At 47.2% G+C, this 22,099-nt stretch overlaps 1 protein-coding gene across 5 annotated transcripts in view; it reads left to right on the top strand.

Moving 5' to 3' along the window:
* The first annotated feature begins 10,508 nt into the window (after nt 1-10,508).
* Nucleotides 10,509-22,099, top strand: part of ANKRD42 (ankyrin repeat domain 42) — a 49,162-nt gene continuing 37,571 nt past the window's right edge. Inside the window, exon 1 of one of the 5 annotated variants that reach the window (XM_045020694.1) lies at nt 10,509-10,692. Coding sequence is in view for 3 of the 5 variants with exons in the window: in XM_045020664.1 (XP_044876599.1) it covers nt 20,517-20,556 (40 nt within the window). In the remaining 2 variants the exon portion in view is untranslated. Of the gene's footprint in view, nt 10,693-13,077; nt 13,255-16,288; nt 16,612-20,403; nt 20,557-22,099 lie in introns of those variants that run through there. The other 4 variants (XM_045020700.1, XM_045020674.1, XM_045020664.1 and 1 more) reach the window with 4 other exon arrangements.

Here is a 22,099-nt window from a genome sequence, read left to right as displayed (position 1 = left end):
TATGGAGTGTAATGTTTATGCACACCATCGAATGAAGAGTTTCTGTACCTTTTTCAGCTTAAGTGGAATTAAACAGAGACCTCAATTTAGACCTCTAGCTAAGTAGCATTCTGAAATATAAAATAACTGAAGGAAGTTATTTGGATTCATAGGAGGGTTATAAGGAAAACAATGCAGGAACTTGCTCAAACAGCGAACCCTAAATTTCTTTTCTTATTAAACTTAGATGAACAAACATGCATACATATCCAGATATAAAAATAAAAGTAACCAAAAACACAGTTTTGGATAGAAGGGAAAATTAGTAAAACAACCTGTGGGCTTGTTTGTGGTTACAACTGCCAACATACATTTGATTAACAAACCAGTATAATTGCTTGTTAAAGCAGATTTTTAATGCCTTTTTTCAAATAGTAAACGTAAGAATTTAGTACAGCTGAACAATTTTTTCTTTAAGTTACAGGGAAGAAAATGAATGTACGAGTGCTCATTTTGAAACATGGTTAACATTTTTCTTTTGTTGGTTATGACTGGATTTAGATGATAAACCGGATACCATGAGATGTTAATATTTCTAACATGTAATAAATAGAAAGAATGAAGCATTTTTGAGTTTGAATCTCTTTATTTCATGAGGGGCTTTGGGGTAATCACAGGACTGGAAGGGACCTTGAGAGGTCATCTAGTCCAGTCCCCTGTGCTTGTGGCAGGACTAAGTATTATCTAGACCATTCCTGACTGTGTTTGTCTAACCTCCTCTTAAAAATCTCCAATGATGAAGATTCCACAACCTCTCTGGGCAATTTATTCCAGTGCTTAACCACCCTGACAGGAAGTTTTTCCTAATGCCAAACCCTAAACCTCCCTTGCTGCAATTTAAACCCATTGCTTCTTGTCCTATCAGAGGTTATGAAAATGTTTTTTCTTCCTCTTCCTTGTAACACCTTTCACATATTTGAGAACTGTGATCATGTCCCCTCTGTCTTCTCTTTTCTAGACTAAATAAACCCAATTTCTTCTTCAAGTGCTTGCTCATGTCCATTCAACTTAGGTGTGCTCATCACATGCACCGGTGCTGGAAGTTTTTCTCTCAGCAGTATTCATAGGGGACCAGCTCCAGCGCCCTTGGAGTGGCACACACATGCTATGGTATATAGGGCGCCGCCAGCTCCTCCCACCCTCAGTTCCTTCTTGCAGCCAGTGACAGTGCTGGAACCGTTGCTGCTTCATCTAGTGCTGTGTTGCTCGTTTGTACGAACTAGTTAATTCTTGTATTATACTGTATATAGTATTCTGTTAGTATTTGTAAACCCCTTAGCTATAGTTAGTCTTTATAGGTCCCGAACGGGCCATGCCCCGATCCTCAGGCTTTAAGCCCTGTGATTGCTGCAAGAGGCCCATGTCCATTAGTGATCCACACAGCCGTTGTCTGTTGCTTGGGGGAAGGTACATCAGTGAAAAGTGCAAAATTTGCAAGTCCTTCAAGCCAAGGACTAAGGAGCGCGATACTTGTTGGAGCGTTACTTACGGAGTCAGCTCTCACCCTGGCACTGCAGCAATGCTCCAACTTGGTGCCAAGCACCGTGACCTCGGTATGCAGTGCCCCACCGGGACCATCCACTGGCCGGCACCAGTGCCCATCCATGACTCTGACCAAGAAGCCCAAAAATATGGTGCTAGGTCGGTCTCCAACTTCCCACAAAGGAAATGATAAGACTGGGTGTGAGGGAGGTCTGGGCAACTCTTCACCCCCTTCGGGATCTTGCAACCACCTTACAGTAGCTCCATCTAGTTGCATTTCCCCAGTTTGTTTATGAAAAAGTCATGCGAGACCATATCAAAAGCTTTACTAAAGTCAAGATACACCACGTCTACCTAATTTGACTGTGAGTGGAAATTGAAGTATTTTACATCTTAAGGAATTATTTATTAAGGAACTTATACTGCATGCTTTTAAAACTGTTAAGCTAGGCTTAAACACTAATGGCCAAATTCAGGTTCACTTTGCAAAATCCTAGTGAATTTGCCTTTCAAAAAGGATATTTCCGAGACTTGGGGGACATAATTTCCCCCCTATTTCCCCCCCACCCACCATTGAGTGTGGAGTACTAGTACATTCCACTGTGGAGAAATGAAGCTTCTACTGTTCCAGAACCCAGTGTTGAAGCTGATAGTCACAATTTCAGCTTCATTTAAAACATTTATTTTGGGCGGGGGGGAAGAGGGGAATGTTTTGTTTTTAAGAGGGAGGTAACCTCTTTCACAACTTGAGGTCATGATCCTTGCCACAGTTGATTGGCACTTCCCCCTTAATCCCTTTGAGTTTGAGGAGATGTTTTTCATTATTTAAAAGGAACCCTGGACATGGGGCTTTCCTAGCTACATAAAGATGTAAGTGACATCAAAATTGTAGAAGTGCTTGGAATTTTTAAATCTACAGATCACTGTTGGACTTGTGAACATTAAAAAAAAAAATCCCCCCCCCCATGGCGACCAGTCTATTCATGGTCACTTGTATTAATCGCTAGGGACAAAAGACACTACCAGCACATTACTAAATCATAATATGAACTGATACAATTTCCCAAGGAAGTTGCATCAATTCCAAATCTAGACAACCTTTCTGGACAAAAAAACCTCTCCAACATCTGACATGCCTCTGTTACACAGTGGGTAATTGACCATGGATGTATTTAGGGTGCTTGGGTAATTCGTTTTTGGGTAATTGTCCGCCTGAATTCCAGCCCAGGTGTGCACAATCCTCATCCACACAATTGGATTATTTTGGCCAGAAGTGCCAGTTGGGCCCATACCAGTGCCCTTGCCCATCCCAACACCCCACCTGAAGGTATAAATGGAGTGGGCCCAACCATTGCTCAGTTCCTTTACCAATGCAGAATCCAGGTATTACAAGACTGCATTGGAATTACTTGCTCCAGCTTTGCTGCAGCTCATCTCAAATCTCATTGGTGGTTCAGTAGTACCTGTATCAGTTAGTTAGTAAAAGTTCTAGTTTAGTTATTCTTCGGGCCGGGGCATGCCCCAGGCCCCAGAGTTTAAATCGTGCAAGTCTTGCAGGTGTTCAATGCCCAGGAGTGACCCGCACACCGACTCTCTCCGCTGCCTGGGCGAATCCCACATCAGCGACCACTGTAAAATCTGCAGGTCCTTCAAACCCAGGACGAAAAAAGAGAGAGACATTAGACTTCACGCCCTTCTCATGGAGTCAGCACTGGCTCCTACCCCGGTGTGCCAAGCGGAATCGGCACCAGGTACTTTGTCTTTGGTGCATGGCAATCCCCTGGCACCTTCCAGTGGCCGGCGCCGCTCTCCATCAAAAAAGCAGAGGAAGGTTTTGTCATCTCAGAAGCGTAGAGAGGAGGCACGGGGGGAGGCTAGATCCACGTTGGGCAGCCCCATTTCCCCCCCCCCCCCCCGGGATCTAGAGCTCCAACTCAGGTCGAGCGGAGCAGCCCGGTTGTGTCAACTCAGACTTCTCTGGCTCAAGTCCACATGCCTTCGACACCGGAGGCCCTGCAGGCGGTCAAAGATGATATGACCCTGCAGATGCCCAGGGCACCGCCGGCACCCGGTCCCCGCTCTAGAGGCAAGCCGCTGCTGGGGTCTCGTCAGCCAATGCCAACCCGGTGCAGATCCCAGTCAGGAGACCGCTCTCGGGACCGCTCGTCGCCTAGCGTCCTGGCGGGACACAGCCCCCAGCCTCCACTCTCGTCACCTTCCAGGTTGTCTGGTAGGGTGCCGTGGGAGCGCAGTTCTAGGCGCACCGCTCCACGCCGAGTACAAAATATCGGTGCAGCTACCAGAGCCACTCCCAGCACGGATGCTGTTGCTGGTCACGCTCCAGCTCTTGCGTGTCGAGGCACCACGTCCACCACTCCCGGCGGGGATCACCAGCTCCATGTCATTGCAGATCCAGGCGTCAAAGTGTCTCGAGGAGTAGCAGCTCGAGGAGGTACCGTTCCTTGATGTCGGAGTCCCGGTCCCGTGGCAGACGTCATGCTCGGTACTACCGCGCGTACGGCACCCACAAGTCGGTAACCCAGACCTTGACCCACACGCAGCACCCTATGCTCCAGCCGGGCCAACCTGTCCAGCTGGTTCCGCCGGTGCCACACCAGAGCCAATGGCAGGGACCCCTGTGGCAGAGCCAGTGGTGCCAGTGGACCCCCTGGTCTCCCGCGCATACCCTGCAAGGCCCTCGGTTGATAGCGGGAGCATCAGAGGCTCCGTCAGTTGTGCTGTCCAGACCTTCAAGGGACACATCGGCGGGTCACAGCTCCTCGGCATCGCACGAGGGGTCCGATCAAGGGGTGGACCCTGTGGCACTGGCCGACGTGCAGAGCCTGGTACCGGCCCTCTCCCCCCACACCAGATGACAAGATCGCAGCTCCGTCCCCCTCTGTACCTCAGGAGGACTTCAGGGCCCATCAGAAGCTGCTGAAGCGAGTAGCATCCAGTCTCCATCTCCAAGCTGAGGAGATGGAGGGACTCTCGGACTCGCTGTTTAATGTGCTTTCATCCTCGGCACCAGGCAGTGGCCCTCCCGCTCCATGAAGGGGTGGCCAACATCTCCAGTGCCCTCTAGCAAACACCGGCCTCCCTGGCCCCGATATCAAAAAAGGTGGAGCGTAAATACTTCATGCCCACAAAGGGGCACAAATACCTCTATACTCACCCAGCCCCCAACTCCCTACTGGTGGAATCTGTGAACCACAGGGAAAGACAAGGCCAACCAGGACCTGCACCCAAGAATAAAGACCCCAAAAGACTGGACTCGTTTGGCAGAAAGCTTTATTCGTCTTCCAGCTCCAGGTAGCCAACCACCAGGCCCTCCTCAGTCAATATGAGTTTAACTTGTGGGGGTCACTGCCAAAATTCGAGCCCTCCCTTCCGAAACGCGAAAGGAAAGAATTCAAGTCGCTGGTGGAGGAGGGCACCGCTGCCGCAAAGGCTGCTTTGCAGGTGGCGTCGGATGCGGCTGACATGGCTGCTCAATCCATGGCCTCGGCGGTGTCCATGCGCAGGGCATCGTGGCTACTGCTATCCGGGCTCTCTGCGGAGGCGCAGTCTGCGATGCAGGATCTTCCCTTTGAAGGCAAGGACCTGTTCGCAGAACAAACAGATGTGAGGCTCCACAGCATGAAAGACTCACATACCACCCTTCAAACCCTCGGGCTCTACGTCCCGCCCAAGGAAAAGCCTAAGGCACAAGCCTCCATCCCTGCGCCCCAGCCAAGATATGAGCCCGCCTACAAGAGGTCCAAAACTCAGAAGAGGCGACCTCAGAGACAGTCTCGCTCTGCCCCACAGCCTGGGCCCTCCAGGGGCAAACAGTAGGGCAAGAGGCAGTTTTGACGGGTTGCGGGAGGGTACCCTGGTGACCCCTGAAAGGACCCTCCCACCAATAAAGTTGTAAGGGCTCTCGACAAGGGCTCAGGGGTTGTCAGCTGCCTTTGTGGCCCATGTCCCTATCCAGGACATCTGTAGGGCTGCTACCTGGTCCTCAGTACACACGTTCACGTCGCACTATGCAATTGTCTCCCACATCAGAGATGATGCTGTTTTCAGTAGGGCTGTGCTCCAACCAGGGAATCTGTGAACTCCCACCCACCTCCATCAGATACAGCTTTTAATCACCTACTGTGGAATACACATGAGCAAGCACTCAAAGAAGAAAGGACAGTTATCTGTTCTGTAACTGGCATTCTTCGAGATGTGTTGCTCATGTGTATTCCACATCCCGCCCTCCTTCCCTGCTGTTGGAGTTGGTCCGGCAAGAAGGAACTGAGGGTGGGAGGAGCTTGTGGCTCCCCTTATAGCGCGCTATAGTGGCGCTACTCCAGGGGTCACAGCAGCGCTCCCCTACAGGTATTGCTGAGGGAAAAACTTCTGGCACCGGTGCACATGGTGAGCACACACACCTACTGTGGAATACACATGAGCAACACATCTCGAAGAACGCCAGTTACCGAACAGTAACTGTCCTTTCTCTCCTCTTCTTCCCTGCTCAGGTTGGAATGTGGCTTGGGAAAGAAAACAGGCAGGTGAATCATCTATTTAAATGAAAATTCAAAACAATCTTGGGTAAAAACCTAGGGTGAGACCTATGAGATCAACTTGTCCTTATGGAACACGGTGTAAGGTGGATCAGCCAGAAGTGCCTGTATTTCTTGTACCTTTTGGGTTGAAGTTCTAGCTACTAAAAAGGCTGTCTTCGTTGACAGATGTAGCAATGAGCACATTGGAAGGGGCTCAAGAAGAGGGCCCATTAACCTGGCTAAAAAACTATATTAATATTCCAAGGAAGAGGGGACTCTTGAACTGGGGGGAAACACATGAGGAAACTAGAAACTGTAGGGAGGGATCAGATGGTGTAATCCTGATGATGTACTGGTATTGCCGATAAAGTTACCCTTATGGAGCTGACTGATCACCCTGAATTTTTGAGGGATAGCAGATAGTCCAAAATAACAGGAATTTGGAGTCTCTAAGGGAGACAAGTGGTGATGTTTTGTTCAAACAGAGGACTTCTTCCATTTAGTTATGTAGGACAGCCTAGTAGAGTCCTACTATTGTGCATTAATATATAGTGGACTTCAGCTGAGCAGCTCCTATAAATAGTAGATAACTAGCCACTATCCATGTTGTCTGCAGCATTGTGGTAGCCATGTTGCTATCCATGTTGTCAAATGCAACACTGCTGAGTCCAGAGGAAGCATCTGATCTTCATTCTGGGAGATCACATTGGCTAAGGCAGGTAATTTGATATTGGGGGCTAAGGTGACAGGTAAATCAGGTCTGGGTACAAGAACTGCAGGACAAGCTGGTGCTAGCATGATTGTTATTGATGAGTCCTGAGTCTCCTCAAGACTCTCAGTATAAACAGGGTTGGTAGACAAGCATGTGTTATCCCTAGAATCTACAAGATGAGGAAAACATCTGCCAGAGAATTTTGGCTCAGATTCCACCCCTCTTCCCGCATTGGACGGAACATTTGATGCTTCTTGTTCCAGTCTATAGTGAATTGGTTTACTGTGGGAAACCCATGTGCAGAATTGTAGCCTTGATGGTCTGTACATGGTTACTTGTGAATTGCCTGCTGAGCTGGTACATGTGGATTTGTGTGATTTGGTGATAACTGCATCAGTTCCAGAGACTAACAGCTTCTTGGCAAAAGGGGGGGTCAACATGCGCCTGTCTGTTGACATAAAACGTTGCTGTAGTGTTGTCTGACATGACCTGGACTCTTAGTCTGTGTAACTGGGAAAGAATTGTTGTGCAGGAGAGGGTTCTTCCACCAATTTAATGACGAGAGGAGTTCTCTGGGATTTGCACCCTCATGTTTATGTGATGACTGTTTGGTACATGTACAGATTTCAACCTCCCATGGCCGGTGCATAGGTGAAGTCTGTCAATCAGTGTGATGTAAGTGCATATGACGGAGAGCATTTTAGCGCCCAGAACAAGAAAGCATATTTGTGCCCCCTAGAGGCAATGCATGGGGGACATGTGGGGGCATGTACCCGCCAGATTTCTGCTTTCCATTTAGCACAGTTTTCAAATTCCATGGAGGGGACATGCCCCACACTTTGAAAACCATCACCTCCTGCCAGGTGCAATATCAAAAACCACTACTGACATATTGTGGTACAAGGAGCAGTTACTGATACCCATGGTTGCTCTTTTTTGCCGCACCATCACAAATTGCTTCCTCTCACCTTTCCCATTCTCTGGTCGAGGTAGCAAAATGTGACACAATTTGCTACCGCTCACAATGTCTGTACTGTGACAGGGTCAGGCCAGATGGCTACAGGAGAGTGATAGAAAGTAGATATATTAGCCCCAGATTAAACAGGTCCCTTTTCCCTGAGTAAGATAATGGGCTGTTCCAGAACAATCAGGAAGTTGCTGGAACCAATAAAGCCAGGCAGGCTAATTAAGACACCCGGAGCCAATTAAGAAGCTACTAGAATCAATTAGGACAAGTAGACTAATCAGGGCACCTGGTTTTAAAAAGGACCTCACTTCAGTTAGTGAGGTGTGTACAAGGAGCTGGGAGCAAGAGGCTGAGAGTGAGTAGGCATACTGCTGGAGGACTGAGAAGTACAAGTGTTATCAGACATCAGGAGGAAGGTTTGGTGGTGAGGATAAAGAAGGTGTTGGGAGGAGGCCATGGGGAAGTAGGCCAGGGAGCTGTAGCTGTCACGTAGCTGTTACGGAAGACACTGTAGGCAGCTGCGATCCACAGGGCCCTGGGCTGGAACCTGGAGTAGAGGGTGGGCCCAGGTTCCCCCCAACTCCTTATTTGATATAAGAGATATTGACCTGGACTATGAGTCCTACCAGAGGGGAAGGTCTCTGGCCTGTCCCCCGACCCATTAGGTGGGCATGCAGAGACTGCGGGGATTGTTCTCCTCCTTTTCCCAATGCTGGCTGTGATGAGGTTAGCCGAGTGAATGGCAGGTTTGTGCCACTAACAAATGGAGCCAAACTGAGGACTGCCGTGAACCTCTGAGGTGAGCAGATCCACCAGAAAGCGCAGAACCCACCAAGGCAGAGGAGGAACTTTGTCACAGCACTATATGGTTCTATAACCACAGCTAAATTCAGGGAAGATTTAAAACTTGTGGCTTTGTTTGAAAAAAGAGAACTAATTCCCTGCTTGCACTTAGTAGGTGAAAAGTCAGCAGAAGAATTTCAGTGCTACATGCCTCTTTGAAAAGGGATCTTACATGTGTACTTGGCAGGCTGAAAGTGAACCAAGACGTTTCAAAGAAAATGAATGAAGAGTGGTTGTAGCTGAAAAATGATCATAATATCTCTAGGGAATGAATTGTTCCAAGATACAATTTCAGAGTAGGATGACCAATAGGCTAAAGCAACCAGGACTACAGCTTTTTAAAACTTGGGCTGTCTGACCTTTTAATTTAAACCACAAAAAAGGAGAAGAGGAAGAGTGCCCTTCAACTCCGGAAAGCAACATAAGCTAACTATAGTGAATGCAATTCAGTAGGGTATTCTAAGTCCTTTGAAGTGACTACATTTCTGATTATTGTGCTTATAAATGATGCATCTAAATGCTAGCATTACAGCCAAAGCTAATCCATGATATGTTCGTTTCATTATCAGATCTTCTGATGATTTGACTTACTGGTGAGAACCTTCAGCTTCCAGCCTCTTGGAGTCTCAACACTGATTGGCTGAGATGAGGGCTAAGGCTGCTCTCCTCCAGAAGCAACAGAAGGCTCCTGTCCCCGGGAGCACTCCTTGCAACTGAGTCCTGATGGCCTTTGATCAGAGTCAGGTGCTTAATAGACAATCAACTGCCTACAGGGGCTCTTTCCTTTTAAATTAGCTTCCCACATGTAGCCTGGGCCCTGGCTCCCCTTAAAGGAACTAGCAACCCCATGACATCTCTGCACTGACATTCATTAGTCTACATGGAATACGGGAGCTATTTATCTAGGTTTTTAGTTGGTCCCCATCACCATAGTATCTAAGTATCATTTTTCCTGTGGGGAGCCAATCTCTCTTCTTAACAGGAGCCTGACTTTTTTTTGTTTTAATTCAACATAAAGGTGCATGAGTTGTTGGTAAGCAGGGGCTTGTTTCCAATAGAAAGCTGTACTGCTTGAATTCTACTAGTATAGTTAAAGTGGTACAATCCCCCTAGTATGGACACGGTCATATCAGCGTAAAGGTGCTTTATACCAGTATAACTGTTCCAGTCCAGCTAGTGGAATAATCTATATCGGTGTAAGGAACTTTTATGAAGATATAACTGTGCCCACACTAGAAGTTGTGCTGGGAGAACTATGTATGTACAAATAAATTAATGCATCTCTACCCAAAATAGTAATATAAGTACAAAAAACGCTGTAGGCCTCTAAACATTAGGAAACACCAGAATTAAGGCAGCTTGTACAACCTTAGTGCAGTTCCATTGTGCATACGTATTATGATACAGACTCACAAGTGTGGTCATGGGGTCAATTCCCTTCCCCTCACTGTATCAATTTCCTCCAACCTACGAAAGGAAGTAATGGTCTCTCCATCTCCTAATGTCTTCCAATGAAGACTAAATGCCTTTCTGGAGTGTGCTTTAGTCAAAAACTAGCTCCTGTGCTATACAGGAGGCCTGAGATATGCAGAGAGTCAGATTAGATCAGCTAATGGTCTCCTCTGGCCTTAAAGTCTACAAATCTCTGAAAAATGGAGTGTCACATTAAGCAGCCGCTGATGTTTTCATGTGTAGCCTGCTTGATCCCCAGAAGTAACCATGAATGAGTGGAGTGATACAGGGAGAGCAGCTCAAACATCCAAAGGGGCTGGACAGGGACAGAAACCCCCCATTAGCCCTGCAGGGCGGGGCAGGTGTGGCAGTGACATCACAAGAGCCTTTTGTAGGATCTCATCTTATTGGTCAAAGGAGGTTGGGAGGTGATGACCTCACAGAGAGACCCTGACAACGGCTAGGCAGGACAGGCTACAGCATAGGAGCAATCTCAGAGACCCTCATGGCTTTGCTGCAGTGCATCTCCTTCTCGAGGTCTCTCCTTGATGACTGAGAGAATTCAGGTTCACGTACATGGGCGCAAGGAAGAGCATCTTCAGAGTTTTCTCCTTTCCCAGTGCATATTTTGCTAGAAAACAGATGTCCCTGTTGAGAAGGTAAGAGTCTCAGAGAAGTTTGGTATCTATTCAGCCTGATTCATCTGGTGCCCCTCAAATTCTAGACATGGAAAACACTAAGTTAAAGTGGGAGAATTTTTTTTCCCACCTACACCTTTGTCCCTTAGAATCAGTTGGGACATTGGGGTTTGTCTTTTTTGGTTTCCCTTTTCTCTGCTTCCCTCCCTCCAGCCCTCATTGTGAGAGGTCCTCAGAAAGAGCCGGGACTGGAAGAGTGCTCTGACCGTGATTCCCCACTGGTGACCTTGGCCATCCTTTGGGCCAGCTGGTGAGAACCCTCTGCTTCCTGCCCCTCAGAGTCTCAATGCTGATTGGCTGAGCTGGGGGCTAAAGCTGTGCCCTTTCTACTATATCGTTTTACCTGACAGCTTAGAGAGTTTAACAGCCTGTAAGTCTCCTTCTCCTACAGCTACAGAGAGCTCACGTCCCCAAGAGCACCTCCTTGCAACTGAGTCCTGATGGCCTTTGGTAAGGGCCAGGTGCTTGATAGAGCCCATGTAGGCAGTTGATTGTCTTTCCTTTTAAATTGGCTTCCCACATGTAGCCTGGGCCCTGGCTCCCCTTAAAGGGACCAGCAACCCCATGACACCTCTGCGCTGACATTCCTTAGTCTACATGGAATATGGGAGCGATTTATCTAGGTTTTTCAGTTGGTCCCCATCACCACAGTGTCTGAGGGTGAAGTATCTGAGTGTCATTTTTCCTGTGGGAGGCAATGTCTCCTCTCTCTTAAGAGCTTGACATTTTATGTTTTAATTCAACATAAAGGTGCATGAATGTTGGTGAGCAGGGGCTTGTTCCCACTAGAAAGTTGTGCTGCTTGAGCTCTACTAGTATAGTTAAAGCAGTACAATTCCCCTAGTATGGACACAGTCATGTCAGTGTAAAGGTGCTTTATACCAGTGTAGCTATTTTAGTACAGGGAGGGGAATAAGCTATATATTGGTGGATGGCACTTTTATAAAGCTATATCTGTGTCCACACTAGAGGTTGTGCCGGGACAACTATTTAGGTTAAAAATAAATTAATTAATTAATGCATCCCTACCCAAAATAGCTATATACGTACAAAGAACGATGTGTAGACCAGGCCTTTAAATGTTAGGAAACACCAGAATTAAGGTTGCTTGTACAACCTTAGTACAGTTCTATTGTGCATACAGCAGCGTATTATCGCCTAGGCCACAAGGCCTAGGCTAGGGTGGCAAATTTGCAGGGATGTAAATTTGCTCACGCCCCCTCCCCAACTCCACCCCTTCCCCAAATCTCCAGCCCGCCTCTTCCTCCAGGCGCGCCACGCTTCCCTCCTTCCACCTCCCTCCCACGCTTGCTGTGTGAAAGCGCTGGGAGGGAGGGAGAAGTGAGTAGCGGTGCAGTCGGAGGAGGCGGAGCAGAGGTGAGCTGGGGCCTGCAGGCGCAGGGTGTAACCCGGGGTTGGGGCCGGGAACTGCTCTCCGCCTCAGCTCATCTCTGTTCCACCACTGCCATCCCCCGAGTGGCACAACTCCCCTTCTCCCCACTCCCTCCCAGGCTTGCCGCACAAAAGCGCTGGGAGGGAGGGAGAAATGAGTAGCGGCATGTTCAGGGGATAGCGGACATGACCTGGGGCTGGCGGGCACGGGGAGTAACTCTTCAGGGGCGGGGGGGGGGCAGGGAACTGCTCCCTGCCCCAGCTCACCATCACTCCACCTCCGCCATCCCCCGAGCACCACAACTCCCCTTCTCCCCACTCCCTCCCAGGCTTGCCACGGGGGAGCGGAGGTGAGCTGGCACGGGAATTTTTTGAGGGCCTAGGGGCGGCAAATTTGTTAATCCACCACTGTGTGCATATATCTATTAAGATTCACAAATGTGGCCTTGAGGTCAATTCTCTTCCCCTCAATGCATCAGTTTCTTAAAAATTACCAAGGGAAGCGGTGCTTTTACATCTCTTGATGTCTTCCAAAGAGGACGAACTGCCTTTCTGGAGTATGCTTTGGTCAAAAACTAGCTCCTGTGCTATAACAGAGGCCTGTGATATGCAGGGGGTCAGATTAGATGATCTGACGGTCTCTTCTGGTCTTAAAGTGTACAAGTCTCTGAAAAGATGAGTGTGGCATATTGAGAGCTTCTGATGTTTTCTTGTGTAGCCTGTTTGATCCCCAGAACTAACAGTGAGTGAGTGGGTTGATGCAGAGGGAGCAGCTCAAACATCCAAAGGGGCTGGCTAGGAGCAAGATGTGAGCCCTGCAGGGCAAGGTGGGTGTGGCAGTGACATCACAAGGGCCTTTTGTAGGACCTCAGCTTATTGGTCAAAATAGTATGGGAGGGTGGTGACCTCACAGAGAGACCCTAACAATGGCCAGGCAGGACAGGCTGCAGGGAAGGGGCAATCTCAGAGAGCCCCATGGCTTTGCTGCAGCATGTCTCCGTCTCAAGGTCTCTCCCTGAGGACTGAGAGAGAATTCAGGTGCACATACGTGAGTGCGAGGAGGAGCCCCTTCGGACATTTTCCCTTTCCCACTACTAATTTTACTAGAAAACAGACATCGCTGTTGAGAAGGTAAGAGCCTCAGAGAAGTCTGCTAGCTATTCAACCTGATCCGTCTGGTCCTGGCCAGCATGGAAAACACCAGGTGAAGGTGGGAGAATTTTTTTGCCCATATAGGCCATTGTCCTTTAGAATCACTGGGAATACTGGGGTTTGTCTTTTTTTGGTTTCCCTTTTCCTTTCTTCCTTCCTGCCACTGGCGAGAAGGGAGTTGCTCTCCAGCCCTCATTGTGGGAGGCCCTCAGAAAGAGCCAGGACTGAAAGAGTGCTCTGACCGTGATTCCTCACTGGTGACCTTGGCCATCCTTTGGGCCAGCTGGTGAGAACCCTCAGCCTCCTGCCCCTCAGAATCACAACAGTGATTGGCTGAACTAGGGGTCTAGTGACAGGAGGAGACTCAGGACTTTGTTGTTCTCTTTTAAGATCAAGGAAATAAGTCATAATCAATCAGATGCTTGATGAATTTTGCTGCTTCTCTCCATTAATTGTCTCTGAGCAGTTCATGATTCTCTTTAATATTCTAGTTCCTCTAAAATACTTGCTGAATAATAACTGTGAACAGGTGTTGGTCTGAATCTCATTTGAGATCACTTTATTCTATTCGTCCAGTATATGAAATTCAAGACTGATGGTTAGTTTCAAAGTCAGGACTACTGGGTCCTATTCCCAACTCTGTCACTGGCAGTGTGACATAAGACAAGTCCCTTCACTTTTCTCAGCCTTAGTTTCTCCCTCTGTCAATTAGGGATAACAATCCTCTTATACCTACCTCATGGTGAGTGGAGGCTGGGAAGCTGTGAAAATCTATTTGAGAGTGTCACTAGTAGCAGTGTCTAATATGAGATGTCTTATCATATTAAATCATGGCAGATTATGACGTAATGCCGTAGAACCCCATTTATCCAACCCTCCATTATCCAGCTTTACATATTAACTGAATAACCAGAGCACACAGGTCCAGAATTAGGCGATTTCTCCTGTGGCCACTAGATGGCGCCGAAGTCTCACACCTTCCCATTCTCCAGATTATTTGAATTTTTGATTATATGATCCGGCCCCAGTTCCAATTAGATTCAATAAACGGGGTTCTGCTGTATAATAGCAGAAATACTCTATTTTATTTGTATTTTATTATTTTTAAATCATTAAGAGGAGCAACTACTTAGCCCATCTCATCTAGTTTTTTTAGATCCAAGTGTCTCCTCTTTGTGTGCGATGAGACAATTTAACAGTATGTGACAAATAGGAGATGCTTTTGTTTTGCAAAAAAAAATTTTGCAAAGAAATTTCATCCAAATTGATTTATGATTTCAAAAACCATATTTATTTAATCTTAATGGATTTGCCAACAGAAAACTGTTTCGATGAAAAATTTCCCACCATCTCAATTCCTTGGCTTTATCGCTGCCTCTGCAGGGTTTGTTGTCTCTTGGTTAGAGCAGGAGTGAGAACAGTTGGCTTTTCTCTCTGGCTCTGCCATCGCCTTGCTGTGTAGGTCATCTCCCTTCTCTGTGTACCTCAGGGTCCCAATCTGTCCAATGGGAAGAGGGATACTTCTCTAACTCCTGGCAGTAGTGAGTCTGGGTGAGATAATGGGCATAAAGCACTTTGTGGAGGAGAAAGGGTTGTTTCAAGGTGTTGAGTGCCAAGGCATTCTAAACTTTGCTAAAATGTCTTGTCTAGAGAAACAAGAAATGGTTGGGGACAAATTTTAATCATTGGTTCCTGGCTCAGCATTTGTTGCTTAACAAACCAGGTGCTATACAGCAGTTCTCTTCTGAGATCCTAGAAAAATAATATCTCCACATCCATTAACAAGATAGTATCTATATTTAAAAAGGGGAACAAAGGAGAACAAAGAGGACCTGGGGACATACAGACTAGTCAGCCTCACTTTGATACCTGGCAAGATACTGGAACAAATTATTAAACAATCAGTTTGTAAGCACATAGGGTTATAAGGACTAGTAAGCATGGATTTGCCAAGACAAAATCATTCCAAACCAACCTCATTTCCTTCTTTGTCAGGGTAACTGCCCTAGTGGATGCGGGGAAGCAATAGACATGTCACATGATATATCTTGGTGTTAATAAGGCTTTTGACACAGTCCTATGTGACAGTCTCATAAGCAAACTGGGGAAATGTGGCCTAGATGAAATGACTATAATATGGGTGCACAACAGGTTGAAAGACCATACTCCAAGAGTAGGTACCAATGTTTGGCTGTCAAAATGAAAGAGCGTATCTAGTGGGATTCTGCAGGGGTCAGTCTGGGTCCAGCACTATTTGATATTTTCATAAATGATTTAGATAATGGAGTGGAGAGTATGCTTATAAAATTTGTAGATGACACCAAGCACTTTGGAGCACAGGATTAGAATTTAAAATGCCCTTGACAAATAGGAGAATTGATCTGAAATCAACAAGATTCATTGATTGTAGAACTTTAGAAGGGGATTGTTGAACTGAGAACAATGCTTGTATCCTGCAGGTCACAACTTGTCGTATCTCTGTAATGAAAGATTTTTGCTCTGAATGTTCTGAAATACCTCACAGCACCTTAATAAAGGCTCACAGAAAAACCTCAGAAGGGGTTTAAATATTGCAAAAATTCACTCCATTAACATAATTAAGGTGGTGACAGTATCAGAACACTTTGGTTTGCATAAAATAGTAAGTAGTTTTAAGATTGGGGCTTTAATTAAGTAGAAATTAATGATAGTTTAAATTTAGAAAATCAAACATGGCTGACCAAAATGGTGGCGACGAGGATGACGAAGTCTAAATTTATGTAGTAGAAAATTCTAGAATCCAAGATTGGGAGAGACTCTCCTACCTAAAAATAAGGAGGATAACATGAGGGAAGAGCACTCCTAGGAGTGACATATGCTAATAAACTGGGAAAGATCTAGAAATATGCTAATTTCTGAAAGCTGATTGGCTGATCCTGAAAGAGCAACCAGTATATAAGGCTAACAGCCAGCAGGCTGAACTTGTAGGGGTTTGGGGTTTTGTAGAGAACAGAAACCACAAGATACCTGCAAGAAGAAGCAGCTACCTGGAAAAGCAGCAGGAGCAGAATTCGAAGGTTGCCATAGCAATGAGCAACTGCCTTCCAGCAAGCTACTTTAGCAGCAGCAATGAACAAGCAGTTAACCACCTTAGATCTGTCAGATAATGGCTGCAGAATCCGCAACCTCCTGGGACAACATTGACGCCAGCTTTCCTGTGACAGAGCAGAAGTATCCCTTTCTATAGAAGCAGCAAAGAATCCTGTGGCACCTAGACTAACAGATGTTTTGCAGCATGAGCTTTCGTGGGTGAATACCCATTTCGTCGGATGCAAGAGTGGAAATTTCCAGGGGCAGGTAAATATAAGCAAGCAAGAAGCAAGCTAGAGATAACGAGGTTAGGTCAATCAGGGAGGATGAGGCCCTGTTCTAGCAGTTGAGGTGTGAAAACCAAGGGAGGAGAAACTGGTTCTGTAGTTGGCAAGCCATTCACAGTCTTTGTTTAATCCTAAACTGATGGTGTCAAATTTGCAGATGAACTGAAGCTCAGCAGTTTCTCTTTGAAGTCTGGTCCTAACGTTTTTTTGCTGGAGGATGGCCACCTTAAGATCTGCTATTGTGTGGCCAGGGAGGTTGAAGTGTTCTCCTACAGGTTTTTGTATATTGCCATTCCTAATATCTGATTTGTGTCCATTTATCCTTTTCCTTAGAGACTGTCCAATTTGGCCGATGTACATAGCAGAAGGGCATTGCTGGCATATGATGGCATATATTATATTGGTGGATGTGCAGATGAATGAACCGGTGATGGTGTGGCTGATCTTGTTAGGTCCTGTGATGGTGTTGCTGGTGTAGATATGTGGGCAGAGTTGGCGTCGAGGTTTGTTGCATGGATTGGTTCCTGAGCTAGAGTTACTATGGTGCGGTGTGCAGTTACTGGTGAGAATATGCTTCAGGTTGGCAGGTTGTCTGTGGGCGAGGACTGGCCTGCCACCCAAGGCCTGTGAAAGTGTGGGATCATTGTCCAGGATGGGTTGTAGATCCCTGATGATGCATTGGAGGGGCTTTGGCAGGGGACTGTATGTGATGGCCAGTGGAGTCCTGTTGGTTTCTTTCTTGGGTTTGTCTTGCAGTAGGAGGCTTCTGGGTACACGTCTGGCTCTGTTGATCTGTTTCCTTATTTCCTCGTGTGGGTACTGTAGTTTTGAGAATGCTTGGTGGAGATTTTCTAGGTGTTGGTCTCTGTCTGCAGGGTTAGAGTAGAAAGGATTCCTCCTTTCTATAGAGGAATCCAAGGGATTGTGAAGAGAGTGTAAGTCTAATTTTCCATCTCTTATTAAGAAATGCTTGGTGTGTCTGTCAATAAAGCTGGATGCCTGTGTCTTGAGTGAAATCTCTCCTACCCATCCTGCGAGTGGCCGATCATTCACAGGATGTTAAACGTTAAATATTAGTGTTAAGTAAATGTTTTAATTGGTGAACACGGCGATGATTTCTTATGTGTCTATGGAGGCCACGTATTGTACATTGGCCAAACTGGACAGTCTCTATGTAAAAGAATAAATGGACACAAATGAGACATCAGGAATGATAATATCCAAAAGCCATCAGGAGAACATTTAAATCTCCCCGGACATTCCATAACAGATTTAAAAGTAGCCATCCTTCAACAAAAAAAACTTAAAAACAGACTTCAAAGAGAAAGTGCAGAGCTTTCATTTCATTTGCAAATTTAACACCATTAATTGGGGCTTGAATTAGGGACTGGGCCTGGCTGGCTTGACAGTCTATAACAGATTTAAAAGTTTTATATTTGTCAGAGTGAAATAAACTCTGATCTCATTTACACACCCCTCTTTAAGGAACTCCCCGCGGGAACCAACCTGACACTCTGTCATGCTCCTATACCAGACATGGGAGGGTCACAGAGCTTCTTTCTGAGCAAAATACTCACAAGGGCTGAGTTGAGCTTAAATAAGGTTTGTTACACACAGCACCACCTAGTGGTTCAACAGTATAATATAGTTTAGCATTCTATTACACAACCCACTCTACTCACAATGGGAGACACAGAAACATCTCTCCATCTAGGGACTTCCCCACAGAGATCCCATGCCATATTCCTCCCCTAGTCACCCACTTACATACATCTCCCTCAGATGCTACTTTACAGAGATCCGTCAGGCAAACAGGTCACCTTTAAAGAGACCTCCAACCATCTTCCTCACAGATACACCTCATATGTCTCTTTAGAGCAGGCATGGGCAAACTTTTTGGCCTGAGGGCCACATCGGGTTTCATAAACTGTATGGAGGGCTGGTTAGGGGAGGGGGTCGTGGCCCAGCCCCCCTTCCTATCTGCCCCCCCGGGACTCCTGCCCCATCCAACCCCCGTTCCCTGATGGCCCTTCTGGGACCCTTGCCGCCATTCAACCCCTGTTTCCCCCCCAACCATCATCCACACCCCTGCCCCTGACCATCACCCCAAACTCCCCTGTCATCTATCCAACCCCCCCACTCTGTGCCCCCTTACTGCGCTGGCTCGAACACTGGTGACTGGCAGCACTACAGCTGCGCTGCCTGGATTTTTCCTCTTCCAGGAGGCAGAAAAGAACTGCTTTGGCTTTGGTCACCGCTCTCCCCAACAACTGTGAGTGAAATTAACAAGGATGCCGGAAGTAGCCCCGAATCCCACGTTCAGACTGTGAAATGAACAGCTAAGTTTAAACTGTTCCTATGCAGGCAGCAGGCTACCTGGGGAGGCGTCTCCCTCAGCCAGTCCCCCTGCTCCTTCTACAAGCTAGAGGGGAGCCGCTGCAGCCCCTGCTGAGTGGGGGGCTCGGGGGAATGCAGAGCCTAGCCGCATCGGGCAGCCTGGCTGGAGGAGGAGAGGGAGAGAAACAACAAACAAATGTGACCATGTTTTCCCTTTCCAAGCTTTTATTAGTTTTGAGTTTGAACTTTTTGTTACGCTGCCAAAAGAGGTGAAAGTAAGCCAGTACTGAATGCTCCATTATTTGCTGGTACACTACTACACATTTTTTTACCGGTACTCTGTACTGGGCCATACTGGCTTACTTTCACCTCTGCCTCCTCCCCACTCACAGACACCCTGAGACCTAGAACCACCCAGACACTGCCCTACTCCCTCCCTCACAAACCGCTTGTACCTACACCCCCACAGACACTGTGCTTCTCCCCTGCTCACAGACCCTGGGTACCTACACTCCTCATAGACACCCTGACACTGCCCTTCTCCCCGGCTCACAGACCCTGGGTACCTACACCCCTCACAGACACCCTGACACTGCCCTCCTCCACTCACAGACACCCTGACACAGCCCTCCTCCCCCATTCATAGACCCAGGGTACCTACATCCCTCAGACACCCTGACACTGTCCTCCTCCCCCATTCACAGACCCAGGTTACTTACACCCCTCACAGACACTCTGACACTGCCCTCCCCGGCTCACAGACCCCAGGTACCTACACCCCTCACAGACACGCTGACACTGCCCTCCTCCCTGGCTCACAGACCCCAGGTACTTACACCCTTCACAGACACCCTGACACTGCCCTACTCCCCTGCTCACAGTCCCTGGGTACCTACATCCTTCACAGACACCCTGACAACTACCCTCCCTGGCTCACAGACTCTGGATACCTACACCCCTCACAGACACCCTAACACTGTCCTCCTACCCCATTCACAGACCCCGGGTATCTACACCCCTCACAGACACCCTGACACTACCCTCCCTGGCTCACAGACCCTGGGTACCTACACCCCTCACAGACACCCTGACACTGCCCTCCTCCACTCACAGACCCAGGGTACCTACACCCCTCACAGACACCCTGACACTGCCCTCCTCCGCTCACAGACCCTGGGTACCTACACCCCTCACAGACACCCTGACACAGCCCTACTCTCTTCCTCACAAACTCCTAATACTCCCCAGAAGACAGTCTTCCTCCCCCACTGAGAGACCCCAGACCTGCACCCCGCCTCCCCTCAGCCATGCACAGCCCAGCCCGACATTTCCCTCTCCCGTGTGACATTGGCCCTAGGCTTCCCCTCCCCCCTCCCCACGCTGCACCGACACCCAGCCCCCCTGGCCCGAAGGGGAGGAAGTGATCAGCACAGGAAGTGTACACTGTTTCTATAGCAACCCTTCTGCTGCAGCCACCAAGGCAGGCACAGAGAGGAGGAGGAGGAGGGGATGAGTGAGGAAAGGCTCCCGCCTGCCTGAGTAACCAACATGCCTACCAACGCTGCTGCTGCTTCTGCCACTCCAGCTGGTGAGCTTGGCTTAGCTCCTGCCCCTTCCCAGCACATACGATGCTGCTTCATCAAGGGCTGGAGCCAAAGAGTTAATGACTTTGGGGGGAGGCATGGGAGGGTTCTAGTCCTGGCTGTGCCATTGATGACTCACTGATAAATGGGGCTCAATGAGGTTCCTGATTAAAGTCTGCAAGTGGCTCAGACACAGAGGTTGTGATTGCTGTTATCATAAGATCTTTCCTTCTGTGCACTCTGAAATACCCCCTTAGAGGTTCAGTCTGTGGCTGATTTTAATTTTTTTTAACTAATTAACAAAAAAATTGAAGTATCAGCATTGTTTCTCCTTCACAGGGTTAGGAATCAGAATAGCAGCCGTGTTAGTCTGTATTCGCAAAAAGAAGAGGAGTACTTGTGGCACCTTAGAGACTAACCCATTTATTTGAGCATAAGCTTTCGTGGGTTGCATCCGATGAAGTGGGCCGTAGCCCACGAAAGCTTATGCTCAAATAAATGGGTTAGTCTCTATGGTGCCACAAGTACTCCTGTTCTTTTTAGGATTAGGAATTAAACTATTTTTCATTTTTCGATTTTTTTTCTGATTTTTTTTTAACTTCAAGAATGGTATTGAAATTTTCACCAAATTAGTTATTGATTTTTTTGTTTGCTGAAAACTTGGTTTTCTGTTAATGAATAATTTCTATAACCACTTTGATAATGGTTTCAGTAAAAAATTCAGTAAAATGTGACAAATTGGGAGGGTAGCTGGGAAGTAGTACAGAGGTATTGGGCATCTGGAATACCTTTACTCTTTCAGATTGTGGATCTCAGTATATCTGCAGTTTTAGAGGGTCACTGTCCATTCCATAGAAAATGGGGAGTGCAAACCTCTCCCTCTTTATCAATTAAGTGTTTCTAAGGAAACGCCACAAGTTTTCCAGCCCTTCTGTGTGTTTTTGTTATGGAAAAGATTATTTAACCCAAACTCATTGCATTAACATTGTCAAAGTGCCTACATGTTCTTCTCATTGAATACAGTAGGTCAGATTCTCAGCTGATGTAAATCAGTATAGTTCCATTGAGGTTAGTTGGGTTACTGTCCTAATGATACTGCTGACACTGTTTCTGAAAATAAACAAACAAAAACAAATAACCCCTCTCCAAAACAAAATAAATAATCCCCTAAAACCACCAGCCAAAAATAACCCCTCAAGATCTTTGAGGCCTAAACCATCTTTTTCTTCTGTGCTTGTACAACACCTAACACAGTGTAACTCTGGATCTGCAACTGAGACTTCTCAGTGCCACTGCAATACAAATAACTAAATAGCAATAATATGGGGAGCTAGTGAGAGGAGAACACTTGTTAGACTAGAATATCAGGGTTGCAAGGGACCTCAGGAGGTCATCTAGTCCAACCACCTGCTCAAAGCAGGACCAATCCCCAGACAGATTATTGCCCCAGACCCCTCAATTGCTCCCTCAAAGATTGAGCTCACAACCCTGGGTTTAGCAGGCCATTGCTCAAACCACTGAGCTATCCCTCCCCCCATGTTAGGGGCA

The sequence above is a fragment of the Mauremys mutica genome, chromosome 1, assembly GCF_020497125.1.
Source record: "Mauremys mutica isolate MM-2020 ecotype Southern chromosome 1, ASM2049712v1, whole genome shotgun sequence".
NCBI classification, from domain to species: domain Eukaryota; kingdom Metazoa; phylum Chordata; order Testudines; family Geoemydidae; genus Mauremys; species Mauremys mutica.
This window is presented reverse-complemented; position numbering and strand designations above follow the sequence as displayed.